The sequence below is a fragment of the Gouania willdenowi genome, chromosome 14 (genome assembly GCF_900634775.1).
Source record: "Gouania willdenowi chromosome 14, fGouWil2.1, whole genome shotgun sequence".
Lineage (NCBI taxonomy): Eukaryota > Metazoa > Chordata > Actinopteri > Blenniiformes > Gobiesocidae > Gouania > Gouania willdenowi.
The window spans coordinates 11,977,732-12,002,167 of record NC_041057.1 but is presented as its reverse complement, the minus strand read 5'-3'; the positions used below and the strand labels follow the sequence as shown (position 1 = coordinate 12,002,167).

The following is a 24,436-nucleotide window of genomic DNA, read 5'->3' as shown; positions in this document are numbered from 1 at the left end:
TTTTTTAAATATTTTAGTGGCATTATGCACAAAAGGTGCACTTAAATTTAGTGTTGTTTTGAAATGTCATCTTAATGACAACATGCACAAAAGGGCACTATTTGTTTTAAAATATTGTAGTGGCATTATGTACAAAAAGTGCACTTTAATTTTGTGTTTTGAAATGCCATGTGAGTTGCATCCTGCACTAATGTCTTGTTTTGAAATGTCTCTGTGACAAAATTTTGCACAGAACGTGCACTTTCTGTTGACAATTTTATGTTTGAGCCACTCACTGTTTAATAAATACAGTTATGTCAACTTTGACTTAGTTGTGATATCCCCTTTTTTGCATGAAAGTTTAAAATTGGCATATATTAATGCAGTATGATCAAGAATGTTTTAATGTAGACATATAGAATCATCATACTGGTGTGATTTTGTGCATCAAAGTGTTAATTCAAGGTTAATGCAAAATATCGAGATATATATCGTGTATCGTGACATGGCCTAAAAATATCGCGGTATTTATAAAAGGCCCAGCCCTAGAGCAAGGAATCATTTATGAACATGTTTAAGAGTAGTTGGCGGCCAGAAACAAAGTAGTAGCAGATTCCGCCCGCTGTGTACACTGCTGGACAAGAAAAGGGATACATATATAGCGCCCTCTGCTGTTTAAAAAAAGTACTGCGATTCAATTTTCAAAGTATCGATGTCAATCGTGATACCTATGAATCGATTTTTAACTGCCTTACGATTAATCGTTACATCACTACCAGTAGTATCATATCCATTACTTCTTGAGCAATGTCAGCATGGTGCAAACCTCCCCTTTGTGAACTCTGCAGAAACAAAAAAAAAAGAACACATTTCGCAGCAAATACAGCAGGAATACAGCAAAGCAAAGAGCGACCACACACTGGTCTATCTCTCCTTTACCGCAGCACGGACGATCGGTCAGAAAGAAAAGACTTTGCCACATAAATCTGAGCTTAGCTCTCTTCCCTCCCTTGTTCCTGTGGCTTCGTGATGACTGGAATTCCCATAAATGTCCAATCTAGACTGACTGGGCACGGTCAAAACCCACCATGAAACTGTGAACTGATTATACCACCAAGTAGTCTGGCTACAAACAGGTAAGGAAAGGAGAGATGAAAAATCTAACTGGGAAAGATTGACAAGGCAATGAAGTTGCGGTGGGAGAAGTTGCTCGTGAGCCAAACTTCTGCACATGAGAGTCACTGTTATAGCAAAATGATCCATTCATGTATTCAGGAAATATAACTGACACCACAAAAACATAAAGGGAAAGATAAATAACGGATGTGCTTGAAATGGTACATTAACTTACTACACTATAAACTCAATGAATATATACAGTCTATCTACTATAAGAATGATGAGGTTAATAACCATTCCCAATGAAGTATACTTCCAAGTTTCCCAAAATGCATTTTGAACCTAACCTGGCAAGAACCAGATTGATGTGTAGCCCTCCCTCTAACTCGAGTTTTCCACATCGATTTGGGTCTGTGTCGGCGAATCCTTTCGGAACCAGGGAGGGACATGAACAAGAATGCTTGAAGCTGATTGGGTGAAGCGCCTGTTCACCAGATTTGTTTTAGCCAATCACATGTCGTCATCGGCATGTGCCGCAGAGACGAACAACAACAAGGCTCCGTCTTGCCGTCTTTACCGTCCACAAATGCACAAAACCACCTCTCGCTGTTGCTCTTTCAAAAAGGAAAAGCTGGATTCTTCTAAAACTGAGTTTATAGCAGCTTCCACCCATTCATCCTCCTGCGTCAACATCTTTCTCTTTTGATTCGGAGCTATGCTAATAGCGGTAGCCCAGTTTCTTCCTCTCCTCGCAACTGCGCATGCGGCAGTTTGGCTTCGGCCCTTCTGCATTCCTCACACCCGGATATCCCGTCCTAAACCACAACACTGCCTGGTTTGAACCGGTTCGGTTCGCATTCGAAAGGCAAAGGCGCTAACAGCACAAGATGGATTCTGGTGTTTTGTGAAACACCAGAATCCATCTCGGAGGAAAGGTCATTTCAAACCTACAGTGATAAAAATCTGAAGCACACTGAGGCAAATCTCCATTGATTCTCCACCTTTGAAAGTTCTGAAAGCATTTTAAGTGAGAAAGTGACCAAGTAGAAAATCAACACGTGATCATTTGATCCATAAAACTCACTGGTACACATTTTATTTCAACATTTCGGGGATTTTTGGAGACCCGCCATTGTTCCCTAAGTTTAGAAAAGAAAAGCCCTCTGCACATGCGCAAAACTCTACCTGCACAAGAGGGAACGCCTATGTGTGCGAGAGAGCGTGCACAAGCCCAGTTTTCCACATGCACAGCTCTGTTTACAAGTTGGGGTTGGCATCGCTCATACAGGATTTCCTTCCAAAAGAAGATTTGCACTATTCCCACTATGTCAGACTCGCCACCAGTAAGTGAAAATCAATTTTCAATAGATAAGATGATTCACCCAAAAGTTGAAGCCAAAACAACATCGTCCACAATACATTTCACTTCAAAACAACAACCCCAATTACAGAAGCGTTAAAAAAACATGGAAGACAAGAAGAGATACTTTTGTTTTGAAAAGGATATGTTTGATTTTTAGCTCCAAGTCGGCCCCAGGACGATTTTTTACGTTCCACTCGCAACGCATCATGGTCTGGTTGAGTATGACTAGTGTGCCCACCGTGCATACTTCAAAAATGTCCCAATATAGTATACATCTGTGTATTTCTTGCCTACTCAATATTTTCATACTATCTCTAATGTGAACACACTACATACTCATTTTGACGTCAAACTTAGTATGAGTGGTACGTTAGTGTGCCATTTTGAACACAGCCAAAGAAACAAAAATTATAATTTAGCAGAAGATTCCTTGGAAACCTTCACCATGTCAGACGACTCCACTGGCTTATAATCAAAGTGACTTCCCTGACATTGATTCTTGTTGATAGCAATTTACGTTTGCGAAAAGCTTAGGCTAACGCTAACTTTAGGTGAGATGAATGATATGTAATCAATACAAATAAGTGCTTTCAACACAGGTTAGTGCTAGCTGTCTCGAGACCAAGAACATCATGGCTCCCTAGGACCCCATTATAACATTCCTACATTTATGGACTTCAGATATCTGGAAAGGAATTGGAAAAAAAAAAACACACAAAAAAATGCATTAACTAACTAAATAAATTGTTTGAAAAATAAAATCAAGTTTTTCCAAAAAGTAATGAAATATTTTTAGCATACAAACTAAAGTCCATGTGCAAATAAAGTGAAGTGCTTGTACTTCCAACTAGTGGCAAGGAAACCCCCCAAATAATTGGTCCAAGACTCATTCTGGGTCCTGATCCAAGGTGGATCATATGTGAACTATTGCTGTCTACACAGCCCAGATTTCATATATGGAAATATTTTTTTTTTTTTAAATATCAGCATGTCTACATTTTCTGGCAGCATTTGAGACCTTTAGATATCGACTATGTCTTCTGCAGTTGAAAAGACCCCAACACACACACACACACACACACTATGCGTACCCTTGACGATAGATCTTCTGACGTTATAATATAGTGATTTAATGTCACACAAGATATTGTTCTACCTTTAATTATCACTGTCAACTCTGCGTCCCAACACCACTGCTTAACAACAAAGCATTTTATTGGATTGAGTAAACAAATGTGTCATTTCTGCGTGTATTAAACACGCCTGATATGGTACGTACAATAGCCCACTATGAAGGCGTGAAAGAGGCTTTCTACCTCTTAAACACCCACAAACAAACAGAGGATCAACACGTTTAAAAGGGACCCTTACAGATGTGTCATGCAAAGCTGAAAGGCTTTTTTGAGGGGAAAAAACTTGATACTTTGATACTCGTTCTTGCACTAGTTTAAAAAGTGATTACCAGCAGCAGAAGAACATGGAAGGGAATACGGCGTGAGCTATTTTTGAGCAGAGAGTGTAAGTGAAGCAATGACAAGCCAGCTGTGTTTCCACAGCTTCATGTGGGGAGGAGGAGGGGACGGGAAAACAGCGATGATTACATTTAACTGGCTCCATTCAAGCTCAGGTTTACACAAACTCACTTGTGGGATTTTGGGGCATAAGCCATCCCATGGGAAAGTGTGACGTTATGTTTTGTTTGCAAAGCCTGGGTCCAAGATGTAATGCAGTCGGTTCATTTTGTCGCATCAAATGCAGGAAAACCTTTACATAATGTCGGATTTGCATCTTTTAATGCACACGTTTTCTGTTTTTAATACCTCATACAGTGCATATATAGTCCTTGGAAGCAACTTTTCTCTTTTAAAATCAATTAATTCAGAAAGATGCAAAGTGCGACATTTACTCGCCTGTAACTTCTGGAGGAAATTTGAGGTTCACCGAGTAAATCTACAATACAAACATTGATTAAATGTGGAACATTTTAGTTGCTCTGCTAAGATTTGTATTACCTTTTTAACTTCACTTCACTGGATACATTTTTTTTCCCTCCCAGAGTAATTTGTCAAGATGCATAGTCATTCCCATTCCATATCAAAATCATTGATAATCAACCTGGGATTATGAGTACGAACAGGAGATATTCCCCTTTGCTGGCATTTTTCTAGGCTATGCTGCTATATGTTTGGCTGCAGGGCAGAAATAAATCTGTATTTCACCAATAAAGTGCAACTAGAGGGTAAAACCTGAAATATTAAAAAGGAACTGAAATTTAAATTGCAAATAAAGTTAAAAATTTGAGATTTCGACATGAAAGAAACAAAAAAAAAAAAAAAGATCCTTGAAAGCTAATTTGGTCAATGAACGTGTGCATTAGCATAAATCACCTTAAGGCAACACAGGCTCTCCATAATAAATGTAGAACCTAGAAAAGATGTCTTCATATAAACTAAGTCAGGGGTGTCCAACTCATTTCAGTTCAGGGGCTAAATGCAGACCAGTTTGATCTCATGTAGGCCACAGATTATATTTATAGGCAGAGAAAATAAGCAATTTCCACATTAATGTGTCCTAGTTTACACTTCCCTAAATAAATGATATGTAAAGCACTGACAATATGTGGGCCATATCAGTCCCTGCAGGATCAACGCTAAATTACCTTGATTTTTGTTAACAAATTTCTATTTATTTAAGGGAAATGTTGTGGAATAATTTAAATATAATTGCAGGATTGATGTGGAGTTTTGAAAATGATTGGCATCATGTGATGTAAGCGCATCCTGCTAACTGCAGCAAATAATGACGAGTGTCATTGAGTTTTTGTGTTTGGAGGGGCTGAGATAAAACTTAATTTGTTGTAATAAATAAATAAAAATCTGTTATTTTGACTTTCTCCTGCTGGCCAGCTTCAAAGCAGACATGTGCAACCAGCGGCCCGGGGCCCACATGCGGTCCTCGGACTAATTTGGTGCAGCCCTCAAGGTAAATGCACACAATGACTCCAAATATACACAAAATAGCTAGATTAAAAAAAATGTAACTTACAACAAATATACAAAAGACAACTAAAATAATCTAAATCAATACAAAAACACACAATATGACTAAATAAATAAACCAAAATAACAATTTTTTTTAAAAAAACAACAAAAACACAGCAAATGAGAAATAACATGTACAAAACAGCAGCAAAAATGCACACAATGACTTTAAAAATACATAAATAACATAATAACATAAAAATACAATTACACAAAAAGACAACTACAATAAACAAAATTAATCCGAAAACACACAAGATGATGAAAAAATAAACCAAATGACAACAAATTGTGCAAAAATTGCAACAATAATACACTAAATGACTCCAAAAACACACAAAAGGAGAAATAACATACAAAACAGCAAAAACACACAGTGAGTGACTACAAAAATACACAAAACGAGGACAAAACAGAAAATACTTTGTTCTTGCCTGTTTTAGTCATCATATTAGTCATTATCCTAAATGCTGACTGAATTAAAGTGAATAATTATGGTCCTCGGATCAGACAGTTTTTGTGGCTCCAGCTGTGATTAAAGGGCCCCATCTCTGCTCTAATTTGGACCGAATTTGGCTCCCCTGGCCTTAAGTTTGAAACTCATAAACTGAAGGATTACATTTAAATATCCATACAAAGTGCTGGTGTTTTGCAGGCCCGTGATGCACAGTATGCACTCTTTATCTTTATGGAAGGGCATGTTGTAAAGTTGTGATCATGTCTTTACTAAATCGCGCCACGCTGATTAAAGAAGCGATTGATTTGTTTACCTCTGCTGTCCGCAGCGGGGGCGGCTTCTTCAGGGCCACTTTAAAAGAACTTTCCATGACTCCGGTCATTTTCATAACTTCAAATCCAAGTCAGTACTCCTCTGTTTCAAAAAAAGCGTCCTCCTATTCTCACTTCCACGCTTCTCCTCGCTGCTCCGGGGGTCTGTGGTCACATCCCCGTGATTTGTGTTCCCACCGGACGGAGCATGGATGGAGTTTAATCGGAGAACACCTTCACCTCCAGCCAGCCTGCGGTTAGTTACAGCTTCTCCACCAAACTACAGCTGGAACCAAGCCGAACGGAGAAGTAGACCGGAGGGTTCCGCCTGCTTGGTTTCCGTACATCGTTACCGTACAGTAAAGTCCACCGGCTCGCTAACGATAGAGAGATCCAGGAGTTGAGCTTTTAGTCCCTCCTCCTCCAGCGGAGCGCACGGAGTTAACGACATCTGTCGACACGGAGGCGGTGATGCGTTCATGTAAAATGGGAAATTAGACAGATTATACCAACCAACACTCATGATTATATATTATATATTTTTATTTTTTTTTTTTTTGTGGCCACTATGGATTTTTCCCTCTGGAAATGGAAAAAGCCTAACATAATATTTGTTAATAAATTGATAATAATAATAAATTAAGAAAAGAAGAAATAATAGAAAAAGATGAAGGAAAACAAGCAAGAAATTGAAGCATAAATGAATATTATTAGTAGATTATAGTATATTATTATATTAATTTATTTACAAATAATGTATGTTAGGATTTGTTAGTTTATTGACATTTTTATTATTAATATTAATAATAATAACAATAATAATAATACTTTAATTAGCGTGTGTGCTTGTTTATAAAAGATACAATACAATAATAAAATAAAATAAGACACCAGTCGTGAATACTCTCACTATTCAGTTTTCAAAAAGATATATTCATAAAGCCATTTTATATTGTTATTATGACATCTAACAGTCTGTGATGTTGTTATTTACATGTGTATAACCAATACCCAAGTTCTTTCAAAAGGCCTGAGGCAAAAGTATTTTTGGTTTTATTTTATTTTATTTGTTTAACCTCTGTAGGATGCATATTCTTGAAAATATAAGGTATACGGCTGTTCACTCTTCTCTCTTTTTTTCATGTGTTATTAGTTACTTTGATGCAACAACAATCATCTCTATGGCTTTGATGTAAAAGTTAGGAATTACATTTTTTAAAGTTATTTTTTGACTAGTATAATAAGAATAAAGTAATCCTGTGTGATCAGAAAGGTGGTTTAATTGGGAAGAGAACATGCAAATTGCTGGTTCATAACGCCACCCTATGATTGAAAATGTGTCACTGTTTAAAGGAGGGCGTGACAGAAATAATGTGAGAACCACTGCAGTTAAAGGAGACAGTTTTAGGTTGGTGCATTTTTAGCTGCAAAAAAAAAAAAACGTGTGATCCAGATGTTCACCACCAGAAGCTTAAGAAGCAGCGATGTGAACAAAAGAGCTATTCAGACAGTTGGCTCTTATTTAAAGCAACTGTACAGCTTGTTTCATGGCCATTAATGTAGCATTGGGATTAGGGCTGCATATACATACATGAATACCTCAATTACAAAAAATGATTGGTGAACTTTCTCAGCTTCGAAGCCACCTTTTAATAAATAAATAAAAACACTTTTTCAAATTATTAATATATATATATATATATATATATATATATATATATATTTTACCATGCCTTGGATTTAGGGGATTTCTGCGACAAATAGATTTTTTCGACTTTGCATGATACATAATAAAAAAAAAATGTTTATTTTTTTCTTAAAAAGGAAACAAATCAATTTGTATTATTATTACTTGTGCAGTGGCCGTAGGAAGTACATATATATTTAGCACTGTAATATAAGCTAGCATACATCTACAGTCTGCTGAGAGTTAGAACTACAAATGAACTTTCTTCTGTTAAATCTTTTTTTTTCTTTTTTTTCTTCACTAATCAATCAATCCTTATTTGTATAGCACCAATTCATAACACGTGTTATCGCAAGACACGTCACAGAAAGTCAACATTGAGCTGTTCTAACTTATCCCGAGTTACCATGACTACAGGTCAACATCAGTTCTCACAATTGTCCGCTCCCGTGGGGGTTGGGCGTCCGAACAAATCTGACGTTGTACACTATTGAACCAAGCAGCAGCCATGTTGAAAGTCTCAGCTCTGTCTGTCCCTGAACCGCAGAGATATTTGAGCCACTGACACAGACAGTAATTCCTTGCTTTATAGATAAGATATGATCGGTCTTACTTTCTATTGTATATTTTAAATATAGTTTTTATTAAGCAAAAGCACATTTGATCTGATTACTTGATATAATGAAATTATTCGATTGCTGCAACCCTTATTGGGATTGTTAAGGTCGATCAAAATGTGTTATTTGGTAATGATTACAATGAAAAATAAGAAAATATTAAGTGCAAACAAGTCGACACTACACATGCAGTTTGTTTTTTCCGATTAAATCACTTCAGTTTTACATTAGAGAAATGTTTTTATTAATCTGGATCACTTACTGTTAAAAAATAAAACAAAACATACAATTCACATAAATTCTCATCAGCAAATTTATTGCACAACATTCCCATAAAATTGGGAAAAAAAATATTCCAATGACAGATCGTAAAAGACATTTTGTACAAATGCATGAAAACAAAACAAAACACAATATGTACAGATTACAATGAACCGTTACACTTTCGCATCAGCAACTAAATAATTTAATCATATACAAAGGGGGAAGAGCAGATATAAATTCATACCTTAGAAACGCATTGTCTGTACAAAATGGATACCAATATAGCTGAGCATCTTACATACAGTAATAAGCGTGTATGCATGTAGCTCACGCAGCTAAAAAAAGAAAAAAAAAAAGCTCTGGAAAACTTTCTACGCCCCTTTTTCCTTTTAAGACTTGGGTTGCATTGAGGATGCGATTGGAGTCAGGAGACAGAAAGGTACACATGGTGCAGTTTAGAGGATGTTGGTGCAAACGATTATTTTTTAATTAAACAAAAATATTTTCCAGTCACCAAGCGCCTACAGGAAGCTTCAAACCACCTCCAACTCTACTGTAATTTAAGAAAGTAGCTTTGACTACTCTTTGTAATCACGTCTTTTGCAATCACATGTTTTTACTAAAAAGTCATCCAGTGAACATTTTTTTCCTGTATAAATTATGGGTGCGACTTGCACTGACAATGCCAAATATGCTTTTTTTTTTCTTCTATTGAAAACAAACAGGATGACTCAATATATGGCAAAATTACTACTTTCACTTCAACAAAATCAAAAAAAACTGAAATAAATGTGTTGGTTCACAATCTCTCGAGGAGAATCCCTGCTGTTAAATAGAATAAACAGAATTTATTTCAGATATTCATTTAAATGCTGTTAACTGAAACTAGACAAACTGTAAAAAAAAAAATCCTGTCGTTTTAATTAAAACCAAATTTAAATCATATTTTTGTGATATAAAAGCAAAAAACAAGACCAAACTAAAATGAGATATTGTCAAAAGGTTTTACTACAGTTACAGAGTACCTGGTACTTCTGGTATCACAGTGAGACGTATTTATATTTGTATGTACTATAGCAAAAACAAGGCAGAGGATTAGGTTAAACTTTGTCACATTTGTAAATATGGACAAAACACTGCCATGAACCTCTGTGTGCCAACTGATGAGGGTGGTGTCAAATTACATGCAAATATATATAAAAATAAGGGTGAACAGGAAATATTGAATTATATTCCAACAAAAATGCCTTTTAGTGCAAAACAAACCCTGACATGAGTGTAAAAAGTTTTCTATACAATAAAATGAACAGAAATGTAGTTAGTACTTTAACAAAACATGTCTATTTTTTAATTCGTAACTCAAAACTCAGATGAGTTTGTTAGCGGGTTTGACTTTATTTCAACTTTCCTTTCTGATGTTGGAAAAAAAAAACTTTGTAAAATAGGTCAAATGACCTTGAAGCTTCAATAAAACTACAAAACCTTAATTTCAAACTCAGTAATTGCACCCTGCTGATCCAGCATGACAATTAAAATCTTTAATCTATCAATGTTTGTGTGACTGTCATTTAAAAAGGAGCAGAGAAACAGTACGCACTGTAAGGCCAACAACTGTGCTCCTCTCAGCAAACATTAAAGCCATAAACATCATAAAAAGGTGACAAAGCTAGAAAAGTGTGAAAATATTTCAGCATTTTGGTTGTAAATTAGGAGCTAACATTTTAGCTTTTACATAGTATAAAGGGGCCCTTCTACATCACATTCGGATGCTAAAATTAGTTGTTTTTTTTTTATTACTACTACTGAGTAACAATCATCCTTGGGAATGAGAAAACCTTCCCTTATTTAAAGAACACAGCATAGAGTCGGCACAGTTTGACATTCCTCTGATTAAAACTAAATAATAAAAATCAGCTCTGGGTTTTTCTCCTATGCAGATCTGAGGTAGTGCTGTACCTATGATAAGAATGTCAAAGCCACCATCACTAACCAAAACAATTCTCTGTAGAGCTAAAAATCACAGGGAGCATCAATGGCTCAGCCTCCGAACGCACGTGGGCTCAGAATTCTTCCTAAGATGACTCAGCACATCTCATAAGCAGTGAGAGTAAAGGATACATAGGCCTTGTAAACAAACAAAAGGACGATAAACAACGATAGGGTTGGCGTGGGACAAAGGAATTTTCAGTAAAAATAACACCTCCGCCAAACAAACAAAATAATAAAATAAAATCATCCATCCTTTATCCTTTCATTCGACAAGGTTTAAGATTGTACAAGAAAAAAAGCAACTGAAGCGACATAATTGTTAATAAAATAAATTGATATTTGTAGGTATTTTCAACTTTCTTTCTCACCAGGAAAAACAAAAGTCTTTGGCTTTTTTATGTCAAAAATTTTAAAAAGTTCTGGCATGTCAACATGGAACATTCAAAAACAAGAAAGTAATTGAGGGAGGATTAGTCCAGTCCCCCCCCCACAGAGATCCTCCATATCCACATCTGTGCTCACCCACTCCACCCTGTGGTTTAACGGCCACATTGCTCCATGTTGTCAGCAGTAACAGCTGAAGTCTCCGTGGTCCAACAAAAAGTCTCCCCCCCCATGACTCTGCACAAAGAAAGATCAGGAACCCATGATGGGGCTCTGCTGGAGAACATGGATGGCAGATGTTGGGTGCTGTAGTGATGTCACCTACAGCTGAAAGCTCCAGGTCCAGGCTCAGAGTAAGATCTGGGCAACATAGGGGGAGTGAGTGCTGGCCACAGCAGCCAACAGGGGAAGGTCACTGGATTCAATCCTAAAAAAACAAGAGGGGAACAAACAGTGTCAATAAATGAAGTCATAAATCAACCTATGAGAATAAAGAATACCAACAAATATGACTGGTTAAGTAGGATTTCTACAGGAATTCAATATAGATCATCTGTTGGCTTTAAATTGAGCTGACCAACACATTAATGTGGGTAACTGGGCATCTTCTACTCACGACTCATTGCTTATTAACCTTGACTAATTATTTATTAGAATGTTATTATATTTAAGTTAAGTTGAAAAAGTTCTGTTTCCTCCCTCCCTTGTTATTCCACATTTTGTAAAATGTCAGCTCCAAACGGGCGAGTTGGATTTTCCCCCGTACCTGATGTCACCTACGGGAAACTCCTCCCCCTGACAATCCTTTCTCCTCCTACCATGGACATTTTTTGAGCAAATAAACCTGATTTGAATTAATTAACATGGATTTATCTGATAAATAAATTATCGTCCTTAGCAGCTTTAACCACAGCTGGTGCATTTAGATGATTAAACAAAGATTTGTACTTTAGGATTTTTAACCACCACATGCTCCACCATTTAGCCTTAGAAGCTACTCTAAATGTAGGCAAAACTTACCCTAAAACCATTCCCAGTTCTTTTACATGAACTCTCGTCTGGCCTTTCAAATACTCTGCCAGCATCTTACTCTTGAAATAGATCTCCTGCAGGCGGTCCTCAAGGTGCATTATACACTGAGGGGAGAGAAAGGCAACATTTAGAAAGACGTGCTGTGAGCAGAAACCACGGGATTTTGAAGGTGTGGGAGGAGCATCATACAAAGTTGGGTGAGACGTTGAGTTTGTAGAGCTGGTGAGTGGACTGCAGTAAACTGGACACCAGGTTGGACACCAGCACTTCTTTGCCCAGCTTGTTGACGTCTGTGGCTCGTCTCTGGCTGCTGGCCACCTGCACCGTCCACTTGTCTGTGTCTGCGATAATGCAGACGGCCTCGGCTATGGGCTCATCCAGTACTGGATGCTGCAGAGGAAAAAGTGTTGTTAAAGTGAGGAAAGGTCAAAAGCATGGTTGGGGCCAATTATAATTGTAATCATGTAATTAATAATGAAATCCAATTATAAATGTAATTTTAAAAATCTGTTGCTGTTATAATCATAATGAAATTGTAATTGAGTTTAGATCATTGACACTGACCATGTTACAGTTGTACACATATGTAGTTAATTATTAAAATATGTTTCATATCAAGCATTCCCACATCTTATTTAAAAAAATATATAAATCGAGGGGTACACCGACACAAAAAAGGCTCAGACGCTCACACCAACAATTTCAAGAGCTATATTTTCATTGATTAGGAAGCTTAACAAGGCAACCAATAGATAGGAAAGTAGATGATAGATATTGGTTTTTAATTTTAGTCTTTTTTACAGCTGATTTAGATGCTAACACGAAAGCTAGCACAAGAGGAAGGCAAACTTTTACTACGTTATTTATTTCTGGCTCAGTAATTGTGATTAATTGTAATCGAACTTTAGAAACTGAGAACGTAATTGTAATTGACTTTCTGATGATAAATAAATAATTGTAATTTAAATTTTAACTGGAAAAAATGCTGGTCACTGTAATCGTACTTGAATTGTAACTGAATATGGGTAATTGAAAAACGTAATTGTAACTGAAAAATGGAATTGACCTCAACCCTGATCAAAAGTGATACATTTTACAGCACATTTTAACGTCAATATGTTATGCATGCACATTGTCTGCTCCTGTACCTGAACAGCATGAGTTAATTCAGTGGTGAGGCTTTGCCGTAGCTTCTCATCACTGGGCATCCCGTGCAGTACAAAGTCTGGCACATATGTAGGGCAGTAACCGCCAAAGAGAGACCGACCAAAGTTTGCAATACTTGGTTTGCAGTAGTTTTCCACCAACTTTGACCTATGTATCAGACAACAGCTGTGTTACTAAAATCTGTAAATGTCAAATGGTTTGTTTTCCTAAACATCGTAGTACTCACCCAGGGAAGGGCAGCAGGTGCTCCTCCTGCCAGTCCTCAGTCTCCTCACTCTCACTGTCTCCCAGAGCGCTGTCCGAGCTCTCGTTCCGAGGTATTTCCCAGTCATTAACGGGTGCAATTTTGCACTTTTGGTCGTCTTTGCTATTTCCATTCTGCAGATTAGGAACCGTCAGCACAGCATCCTTATCCTGGCCAGCAGGACTGCTACTGCAGCCGCACACGTCCGACGAGTCCGTAGATCTACATCTGCACCTTCTTTGAACCGCCAAAAAAGGGTTTTCTTTCCTGGATGAGGGAAACTCACCACGACATGAACTTTGGACCAAACTGGGACCCCTGGCTGTACTCTGAAATGTCCGCTCTGCTGAGTCATTGAGCTGGGGACCACGTAAAGGACCCAGCAAGCCTTTGTGCACATTGTCCGTGGTGCTAGTCTCCAGTCTGACCACATCGTCGATTGTCCTCGTCTCCACGGCGTTATCTTGACTGAAATACTCATCGAAATGGTCAACAGAGTTGAGGCTCCACTGGGGCATCTTACTGGAAACCCTCTGCAGCCCTGGAGCCACCTTGGTCAGTTGATTTTGGTCCTCTAATATAGTAGTGCTGCTGGTTTTTGAGTCTGCTTGGTGCTGTGGTGATGGTGGTGGTGGTTGTGGAGCTTGCTGGTGTGTTTGATATTTATCCTTGAGGTGTTTCTTGTGCTTTTTGAACTCCTCCTCTACCTTCCTCCTGCGGCTTTCCGTGTCGGACTCAGGTGACATGGAGTCTCCGATGAGGAAGGTGACTTTAGTTGCGGGCTCGTCATCTTGCGTTAACGTCAAAGCCATGGGCCTCGTCGCCGTGTTTCCTGTCATTACTGGTACTGGTGCCGTAGCAACCAGGATCTTATCTGGGGGCTTTTTCTCCAGACAGATCCCCAAAGGCCGAGGAGTCAGTGCTTTGGTTGGCTGGTCCCTTGTTGATGTTGTTGTTGTTGTTGTTTCCTCAATCTCAGCCTCCACTCCAAAGCTCATCACTGGACTCTGGTTTAGACTCGTTGCTATGGATGCAACAGTTGATTTCAGGTCCCGTGTGATCTCCGTGTCCAGCACACAGATCTGCCCTCCAGAGGCGGCCGAACCAACAGGCAACACCACCTCCACTCTGGTCTCTGGAGTCACTGGACTGATGGACTCCTTGTGCACCTCTACAGTTTCTACAGTCCTGGGACCTGACTGAAGCAAACTGCTCCTAGATCCCTGACTCTCACAACTTTCTTGCTCATCTTCCTCCTCCTCCTCATCTTCCTCCTTAGGCGTGTTGTCAGTGCTATGTTCCACCTCATTGTCTGTGCATGTGCTGCTTTGGAGGCTGTTGTCTGAGGGGTAGCTTCCATCCTCCAATTCACTCTGTAGACTGTGGGTCCCCTGGGACAGATAGTCCCCACTGGGCTTGTGTACCGTCACCAGGATGTAGTCCGACTCTTCCACCTCACCCTTCCTCAGGGAGGTGGTGATGAGGGAGCCGGGTATGACGATGGCCTCATCCTCGGCGCTGTCCAGCATGTGGGTCTCCAGCAGCTCCGAGCAGCGGATGAAGTACGTGAGGACGTAGAGAAGTCTCTGGACCAGCTCCTGTCTCCGGCCGATCACCACCGTTCTGGACAGACGCACAGGTGATCCAATGGCCCCATACAGGTCCCCTAAAAACCAGGGAAAGGTTGTAAAATTGTCAACAGTTTTCAGAGATACTTGAAAATATGAATACACAATTTGATACATATGTGAATGTAATACGCTTTCTTTTTTGCCGTTTGGTATTTTGGGTATATTTTGGTATATGTGGGGCGGCCCCCCTGGCGGGAAATAGAGACATGATAGGTGGGGTGCGAAAAACATGAGGACATTTCACTTTTACATTTGTTTTTATGCCGGTGATTAGTTTAATTTATTTTTTGAGTTTTGATTTATTTATGAAATATGTTACTTGTTCCCAGTTAGTTAATTTCCTATGTGCACTGAATTTCCTTTTTGCTTTCTTAAAGCTAGGGTAAGGGATTTTCTCCAGATACACGCTGACAGAGTTAAAACAGAGTTTTTGGTCACGTTTTTTAACATATATGATGGTAAAGTTTATTGTTTACTTACTGCTGAATGAGACATGAGACAACATAATTTCTACACAATAAAAGCGATGAGCTGAGCTCCTCTTCTGCAGCAGCTGTGCGCGTGCATGTGAGTGAGACGGAGCACAGAGGGGAGGGGGTGCGGGGGGAAAGGCGGAGCCTTCGGGGAAGCTACATTCAAAATCATGCTAGCTTTCGAAAATCACACAAATTGTGGAATACCCAGAAAGGTTTTAGAACCACTGGTGTAAGGGCAGAAAAATAATCACATGTAAAAAGATAGAAACTTGTGTGTGTAAGCCCAATAAACAAGAATGGAATGTTAGGATTTAACTTATTGACCCGAGTAGTAATGCTGAGTGTGGATGATCTAGTTTAAGTTGACAGAATATAGTAAAAGCTGGGTTCCCACACTTTTTTTATTACTAAATTTCTGTGACTTAGTCCTGAACACTAAGATATATTTAAGACCTACTAGTGTAACAGAGGTCTGTGAGTGAGCCACGGTTCATAACAAAAGTATGGCCCAGAGAATTGTGTCCATCACTTATTTATCATATAGCATCGTACAAAGGTGCAATTGCCTTTAACACCCAATTTGCAATATTTTTTAAATAACAATGCATCAGTTATTGAATGTATTATTAAACAATAACTAACTACGTTTAATGTTTAATTATAAGTCGACAATTTCATTTAGCAGACACTTTTATCCAAAGCGACATACAACACAAGGTGTTACGGTTAAGGAACTTAACTGATGATTTTAAATTATGTTCTTATAGATTTTAAGCTGTTGAATGTTTTCTGTTCATTTTTGATCGTGTAAAGCACATTGAGTTGCCTTGTGTATGAAATGCACGATACAAATACATTTGCCTTGCCTTGCCTTGAATGTCCCATAGTAATAGCAAAGGTTGGAGTTTAAACATTAAAATAAAATAAGCTATATTTCCAAAACAGTTAAATTATTCCATGACTTTTTAAGACTGGAAAAATCAGCTTTTCAAATCCCATAACTTTTCCAGGATTTTCACTACCGTGGGGACCCTGGAAAGATAATGTTTTACTGGATGTTTTTCCAACTGTATGTTTCAGTTTCCACTGATGTCTGGTGTAATTGCATATTGCAAACACTAGGTGTCAGTAATGTCCAACTTTCCCACCGTTAGGGAGTCACTTAAGGTGAAGTTGCAGAGCACCCGATCACATGATGCTCCTTTCTATAGGCTCCTATAATCAAATGCTGGTGTTCAAGATATCAGCAATTTTCATTCATATCTTATCTTTGCATCCTGGTACTTCAGAAAATAACGTTTGCTTTTCTAATTTAGAAGATTCTATTTCCTGATACTGTGATGGTTTACAGTTAATTATATTTAACACATAGTTTGGGAGAACCATGTGAGGTGGCATGTAGTCCTGCCCTAACCTGAATCCATGCACTTATATTTAATAATGGAACATTTCAACTGAAATACAAGCATCACTGTTGCGTTTTTCCTTCCAAATACTCATGATGCACATCTCTGAGGGTTTGTCTCACCTAGCTGTGCCCACAGGGGGTTATAGGGGTGAGTCTTAGCCAGCATGTTGACACTCTGCGAAGAGTGTTTTTCTAGGAAGATTTTGATTGGAGGTTGTCCGTTGGGCATGACGGTGGGGACCCAGGCCAAATGATTGGTCAGGATAGCCGTCAATAATGCAGGGAGGAACCTGAAATAGAGAACAGCGTCACATATAGGTTTTACTAATTTACCACCTGAACTCCCTTTTTTCAGCGAAACTACAACTGCTGACACTCATGCACACATTCTTTACACATGATTCATTTCTGATTTTCAACCACAAACGTCTACGTGTGTTCCGTCTCGTGAGTCAACACTGCTCTGCAGACAGAGTTCAGTCACATGCTAGAGAGGAAATGCAGAGCCAATCAAAAGCCACAGGGGAACAAGGACTTTGCCTTCAAGAATATATGATGTAAAAGAGGAAAAATGTTTGTTTCCATGGAAACGCTGCTTCATACGCTGTTCATTCAGCTTTGTAGAGGCATAGCTGTGTCATCTATATCCTGAACAACAGTGATGGCATCGCTAAATGCTTGCTCGTGTGGATCTTGTTGGGTTTTTTCTTTCTTATTATGAATTTTATATTTCGATAAGCGCATTGAGATGACTTTGTTGTAAATTGTGCTGTACAAATAAAGTTGAATTGAATTAATAATAAAAAAAAAGGCATGGGAGAATTCCATGTGTTCTACACAAAGTATAAACCCAAGAATGTGTTTCCTGTTTGGATAGGCAGTTTTCCAAAACAGGAAGTCCATCCAAATAAAGTGCTTTTAAAGCTTTCTGACACGTAGAGCAGTCCTGTCCAACTTTCAGTGAGCTGTGACACCAAATGCATTAAACACCATCAATATACTTAGACCGCATTACAGCGCTATTGTGCTACATAATCCCATCTACTGACGTGGAAAATAAGCATTATCCCTATGCATGTTAAAAGTACTAAGAGCTTTGGAAAGCAAAATATTGCATTGTATTGCATGTACTGTATACGACAGACAATACGGTTTTTAAAAAAAACTTCAACATCCGCACAAAAAATTTAAATTAGGAAAATCTAGAAAATATATTTTTAAAAACACACTTTTGGAGTTATTTCTGCATATTTAAAGGTTAACTGTGGTATCCTTTTCACACACTGTTGCCAAAACTGGCTTTGACTTTTTGCCAGTTTAGTAGATTGAATGCAATTAATACAGAAAACAGCAGTGAATGTATGTCGTGTGTTCCATTAAAGCCTTTTGTTACCAATTCATTGGTGTACAATCAGCTCATGGTGTGCTTTGGCTTGGCTTTGTAACCACAACAATCAGCAGTTGGAGGCTAGCAGGGATCTTCTCATTCACAGATTCTATTTAAGCAGCAATATTACACTAAGAGAGTGAGAGGAGAGATAGTGAATAGTCTGTCAGTGTTACACTGCTCATAATTCTGTCACTGAAAGAGAAAAATCAAGAGGAGACGGGGTCTGAAAGTGAAAATACATGCTAGGGCTGCACGATTATGGCCCAAATTATTTTAATCAGTATTGTAATCACAATTATAATCATATTTGTTTATCATATTAGAGAAAAATCTGTGTTTTTATGGCACCACTTTTAAACAAACAATATAGTTTACAGTGCACAATTATGCTTTAAAAGGGAATTATCATAAAAATATAATAAAAAAATAATTAACCAAAGAATTTAAAATGTACCAAAGGCTACCTGATTAAAAACACTATTACAGAGTGCAGAGCCCCTATTTTAAATGTAAATATTGCCGACGATCAGGTTAATTTAATTGAGTAAGAAAATTGTGATCACAATTAAAATTTGATTAATTGTGCAGCTCTAATGTGCTCATCTTTGGAATGGTGGCAGTCTGATTGCTTCCTTTTCTCAGGACACTTTGTGATTTTTTGTTTTTTTTTTATTGTTGTTGTAGAATAGGGTAGAAGGCAGAAGACGACACTCAACTGGTTTTTAAAAGCCTGCTCCATCAGCAGAGAGAGCTCCCTCATGAAGTGACCACAGAGCTGGTTCTTCTCTGACGCCCCGGACATCATCGTTAACCAGACGGGCTCGGCAACGCGAGGCATGGTGTAGAGATCGCAGATGGTCATCCTGTAGGTGAGGTGTGGGGAAGAAGCAAGGCATGGAATGAAAGGAAGAGAGGGCATGGAGGGGGCAAATGGTAGGGAAACAAAGAGAAACAGACAGGACAGACGTGTTATTGTCTCTCAGGGTGAACAAAGAGATCTCAGCTCACAGAGGCTAATAGGGAGATCCTCGCTCAGAATGTGTTCGTGTGAGCAACAAACTTACACACACACGCACGCACACACACGCACACTTACTGTACAATCTCACAGTCTGTGGAGCATGAGTACTAGTGTATGCGTGGGAGCGCTTGTCTGTAGATCTGTCTGTGTGCGGCTCAGCTAGAGCGTTTGTCCACTGAGAAGGAGTGGAGTTTCCATGGAGTGTGGGACATGTTGGTCAGCATGTCTTGGCCACAGGTCAAGCCTTGACACAAAGAGGGGGGCTGGAGGGGGTCTGTGCAGCCTTAGAGCTGTGGAGACTATTTTTCCTTAAAAGTTGCAGTATGAACCAGGGTTGTATACCCGTAGAAGTGTATGATGTTACAAGCACATACTTAATGAGATTTACTTGAGCTTTCGGTTTTCATTATTAGCCTATCTAATGTGGCTAAGCAGACTTGTGCCAAAAGGACAATAATTCATTTGTTGTGGGTTTATCCACTTTAATACACTTTAGTTTTTTTGGAATGCATGTTTTGTTTTGTTTGAAGGCTGAATATAAATGAAAAACTTTCAACTTACAACAATGTCAGAATATTCAATAAACATTTACTTTTCTTTAAAAAACATGTTTAAAAATGTATTCTAGGCTATTCATGCACTATTAAAAAAAATTGTGAAAAACTTAACCGCATTTGATATTCTTTATTCGGCTTCAGCCACAAATTTTCACCTAAAAAAGCCTTTATTATAATTCTATTTTAAAAAAAAAAACTGTACTAAACCAATGCATGACGCATCAGCAAGTGTTTTAGACTAAGATTTAGTGAATCATCAAGCACAGCACTTAGCAACACTAACAGGGATACGTTTTGTCAGGTTGCATCCAGTTGATCCTGGTTTAACATTCTAAAACTTATTGCTTACTCTTTACACCAGCCTGTCAGCACTGCAGCACAGACGTGTCATTTTAAATGCAGCATTAAATGACTCCATTACGCTTTGTTCATTCCTGTTCCATGAACAGGTTGACTCATCAGCGAACTCGCCACTTTTTTTTTCCCCCTTGACTCCATCGCGACTCAAGTGCGCTTGTCCACCATCGAGCTCGAAGCCAAGTATTTGTTGGTCTGCTACAGCTGCATGGATAAACTTTAAAGTACATACTTGTGATGTACGCAACCTAAATGAGGTGTCAAGCAATCAGAATGGATTTAAATTACCTCACTATAAAGGGCAGTCATTTATTTATGACCTTGTTTTTTTGGCATTGCTCAGTTATTTTAAGCTACTTTTAAGTTAAGAACAAAAACAAAAAAAACAACTGCAATGTAAAACTGCACAAAATAAGATTTGCATCGCTTTCTAGCAAATAAAAATGGCTTTTTCCCTTTCTTGCAAGCAGAAGAGAATTTGAACTGCTCTTTTTAAAATTTCAACCAAATTTGCATTATTTTCTATACACATGCACTAACAATTCAATACATTTTTATTATTTTTATTATTTATAGTCAGGTGACGCATTTTGATTGGTCCGAGAAAGGTGCAGAAATTGATGCTGAGGAGGTGAAACGAAGGCTGGCAAATAAAAAATATTGTTTTCATTCGGATTCGGACGGGTTCAGCCTATATTCTGTCAAGCTTGGGCCGTGTCGGGTCTGACTCGGGGAACAGCGCTACGCTATACTTATCTAGTCTATTTAAAATGGTACCGGTACATTTTTTAACGAAGAAGAAAAACAAAATTTCAAAAAGAAGCTGGACAGTCAACTCCCACATTCTGAGTGATACATCACATATTTCACCTTTACAAGTACAAAACGGTATAAAATACAATTTATTTCATTATTTTTTTATACTTGCGAGAACAAGTAAATGTTACTCAACTTCCAAGCTAAAATGCATTGAGGAGTGAGGTAGTTTAACAAGGTCTGATGTGGTTCACCTAGTGACCGGGCGTTTACGTGCTATGCATCTTAGCGCAATTACATGTTTTTTTCGTAAAAAAATAAAATAAAATATCCATTCTGATATTTTTTGGATCGATACGATAATCGCGCTGTGAAATAAAGGGACTACTCTTTTTTTATTCCTGAGGGTTTCCTCACCCAGGAGTCTGACTTTTATAATCAACTTCAAACCCTGACATAACCTTTTATGAAAGCATGCCTTCACTAATAGCACAGCTTATCTCTCCCAGCATGCCTGGGTGTATATGTGCGTGCCCACCCAGCAGCTACGTCAAAGCTCAACCAGCATTGGGGGAAAAGTATTTTTTCCAGTTTCCTCCAGCACTGTTCCATGAAATCAAACCCCTGGAATGGTAAAGGTGGGTGCTGGTATATTTAGCGCCAGACTCAAGGTGAGATTTTACAGATATTGTCGTTTCATAGCACAAACATTCTTTCTGCTGGCACTTGCATGTTATTTACTATTCTGGAGCTCGTGATAAGTGTCTGGGGTGGATAGGGTTGCTACTCTGCGGCTTTGGGTTGCAGGGAATGGCTGCCAGCAGGCGTATAACTGAGGGGAAGACGACACCCCAAACAGGGGACTGACAGCCACTGTATTGTGAGTGAAAGCTATGGTGGGGCCAAGCATGTGTGCTCCCACTCATAACGCACATAAACTTACTTTATGACTATTGAACGGTCATACATCACTGTGGAGAATGTCCCCTGAATACACACACACATACAGTTGATCAAGCCTCATTAGTGCAGATTTATGAGTCTTTCCTTAGAAGTTACGTTTTCCAAAGTCCAATGAAATTATGAGCAGAAACAAATGTGCGGTTTGTAACGCCTTAATGAATTAAAGGTATTATATTTGATTGGATTTGTGTTTTCTGTTTTTCAGTCTGCTTTGTTTTATATTGAATTCTGCACAAAATTGTTTTTTCTACACCAATAATGACAAAATGATTATCATTCATGAAACACATGATAATCATTTATCTTTTTTTTACTCACAAGATAAAATCTGAACATTTTCTATTAGTTGCAGCTTTTTCAGTTAGTCTGATAAAAGGAGTTAACATAATTCAACAATTTAACACTGTTTCAATAGATAATAGAATTCAAACTGGTGGAAAACCAGTTATTTATTTTAAATTGATTTCCTTTTACAAGAATATTTTTGTATATAAAAGGCTTGCTGTGTTTGTTCTATTTGTAGATTAAGTTACAAGACAGATTTGGATGAACCTTTGGATGTAGATCTGAGAAAAGCTTCATTGACACAAATAATTACTCCACCTGAACTCGTTGAGTCCGTCCACCATTCGGCTGTATGCCAAAGCTCGCTGGCTAGCATCAGCTGACCGTCTACTCATCTTCATGGCCTTGGAAGTATAAAAAAACAAAATTAAACATCCATGCCGAATTACACAGGGAGGGGCTGACATAACTATGGTGGGCCAAACTGGAGGAAATCCAGAGGCTTGTGCCAACGACAGGCATGTGTAAACTGAGCTAAATATATTATGTGTAACTAACCACTTTATCTGACAGCAACCGTACTCAATACAACAACAAAGAATAGAGGGGTCCACCTTATTTTGTCATATGCACAGGCCTTTGATGTTTCACCTGTTCAATTGCGCTTTTAAGTTTGTTCATGTGGCTCTCAAAGAGCGGGAAGTGTGAGAAGAAGAAGTCCTGGAAGCGGTTGTTCTCCTCTGTGTTAGGCGACAGCATGAAGATGACTCCGATGGCAATTTTCTTCTTACGAGCCACGCCAAGGCCTGGTCCACCGCTCTCATCGGACATGTTGAAGCTCTCCTCCACTGACCTGCGGAAGGCCGGGGTCAAAGGCAGGGGATGTGCTTTTTCAGTTCACGGCTTAGCCCTTTCATTTATTATTTATTTGAATCTCATCATTTTATTGTGGAAAATGCTTTTGACCTCCTTTAATTGGAAAAAAAATGATGCAAACCTCCCTCCTAAAAAATCAAGGAGGAATACTTCCTAAATCCATGTGCATTTTTCCCCTCGTTAAAGTACAAGTGCATTTGCATGCTTGACTGTGCATTCCTCACCATCGAGGAAAGACGCCATTCTCCAAGCTGGTGGTTTGACTGCGGAGCCATCGGCGCTGGTAGCTGGACGCACAGCTGCTGGTCAAGGAGGAGCCGGGGGACGGGAAAGGAGTGATCAACAGGCTGCTTAGAGAAGCTGAAAGGACAGACGGAGGAGGGGAGAGAGCAGATGAATAATGAGCACAGAGCAGGAATGAGGAGGAGGAGGACAGAAGGGTGAGGGGAACAGATGGAGGGAATGGTCAAAGACAGAGACACAGGAGCAGATCGGACAAGACTCAGTCACACATTCTGTCAGACAGACACCAAAGTCATTGGGATTCTCAAGAAAATGAAAAAAAGCATCCTTTCAAACAAAGTTGGATGGGTCCACTAAAAACCAAAAAAAAAAGCTATTAGTCAAATGTGTTGGCTGCTGAACAACATGGCTCACAGGGTTGCAGGCTCAGCTCAATCATCAGATGACTTAGGTTTAAAAAAGGTTAAAAGCAAACTCTCACATTAGGAAATTAAAAAAAAGACAAAAACTACTGGGCTAAAACCATAAAACAAAAAGGAAATTACAGGAAAAATATGTGTGTGTGTTTGTGTGTGTATGTGTGTGCGTGTGTTTCCTATGTAATTTCCCTATGTAAAGAAGGCCTTTGATGTCTTCCATGTTTAAGCTAATAAAAAAATAAATAAATGAGGTTTTCAAATATTTACCAGTAGTATTTTTCTTTTTTTTAATGCCTAAAAGATCTTGGTAACTTAAATACAGTTATCAGGTTCAGCGATCAATTTGTTTTTCAGATTGATTTTATTATCATTTGTATCAGTTATTGATGATAAAACATGT

At 38.5% G+C, this 24,436-nt stretch overlaps 2 protein-coding genes across 5 annotated transcripts in view; both read right to left on the bottom strand.

The window, feature by feature from the left end:
• The window catches only part of LOC114476030 (rap guanine nucleotide exchange factor 6-like), a 63,595-nt gene extending 56,901 nt beyond the window's left edge, over positions 1–6,694 (bottom strand). The window contains exon 1 of the mRNA XM_028467271.1: positions 6,273–6,694. Coding sequence (XP_028323072.1) covers positions 6,273–6,347 — 75 coding nt within the window. The 5' untranslated portion in view covers positions 6,348–6,694. The remainder of the gene's footprint in view (positions 1–6,272) is intronic.
• Positions 6,695–9,475: 2,781 nt separating this feature from the next.
• LOC114475464 (folliculin-interacting protein 1-like) overlaps positions 9,476–24,436 on the bottom strand; it is a 38,786-nt gene continuing 23,825 nt past the window's right edge. For 3 of the 4 annotated variants that reach the window (XM_028466283.1, XM_028466286.1, XM_028466285.1), the window contains 10 exons: positions 23,599–23,734; positions 23,150–23,351; positions 22,817–22,902; positions 19,276–19,422; positions 17,290–17,459; positions 13,637–15,320; positions 13,392–13,557; positions 12,433–12,633; positions 12,232–12,347; positions 9,476–11,638 (listed from right to left, as the gene is read on the bottom strand). In XM_028466283.1, the coding sequence (XP_028322084.1) occupies positions 11,560–11,638; positions 12,232–12,347; positions 12,433–12,633; positions 13,392–13,557; positions 13,637–15,320; positions 17,290–17,459; positions 19,276–19,422; positions 22,817–22,902; positions 23,150–23,351; positions 23,599–23,734 (2,987 nt within the window). In that variant the 3' untranslated portion in view covers positions 9,476–11,559. The remainder of the gene's footprint in view (positions 11,639–12,231; positions 12,348–12,432; positions 12,634–13,391; positions 13,558–13,636; positions 15,321–17,289; positions 17,460–19,275; positions 19,423–22,816; positions 22,903–23,149; positions 23,352–23,598; positions 23,735–24,436) is intronic. The other variant, XM_028466284.1, reaches the window with a different exon arrangement.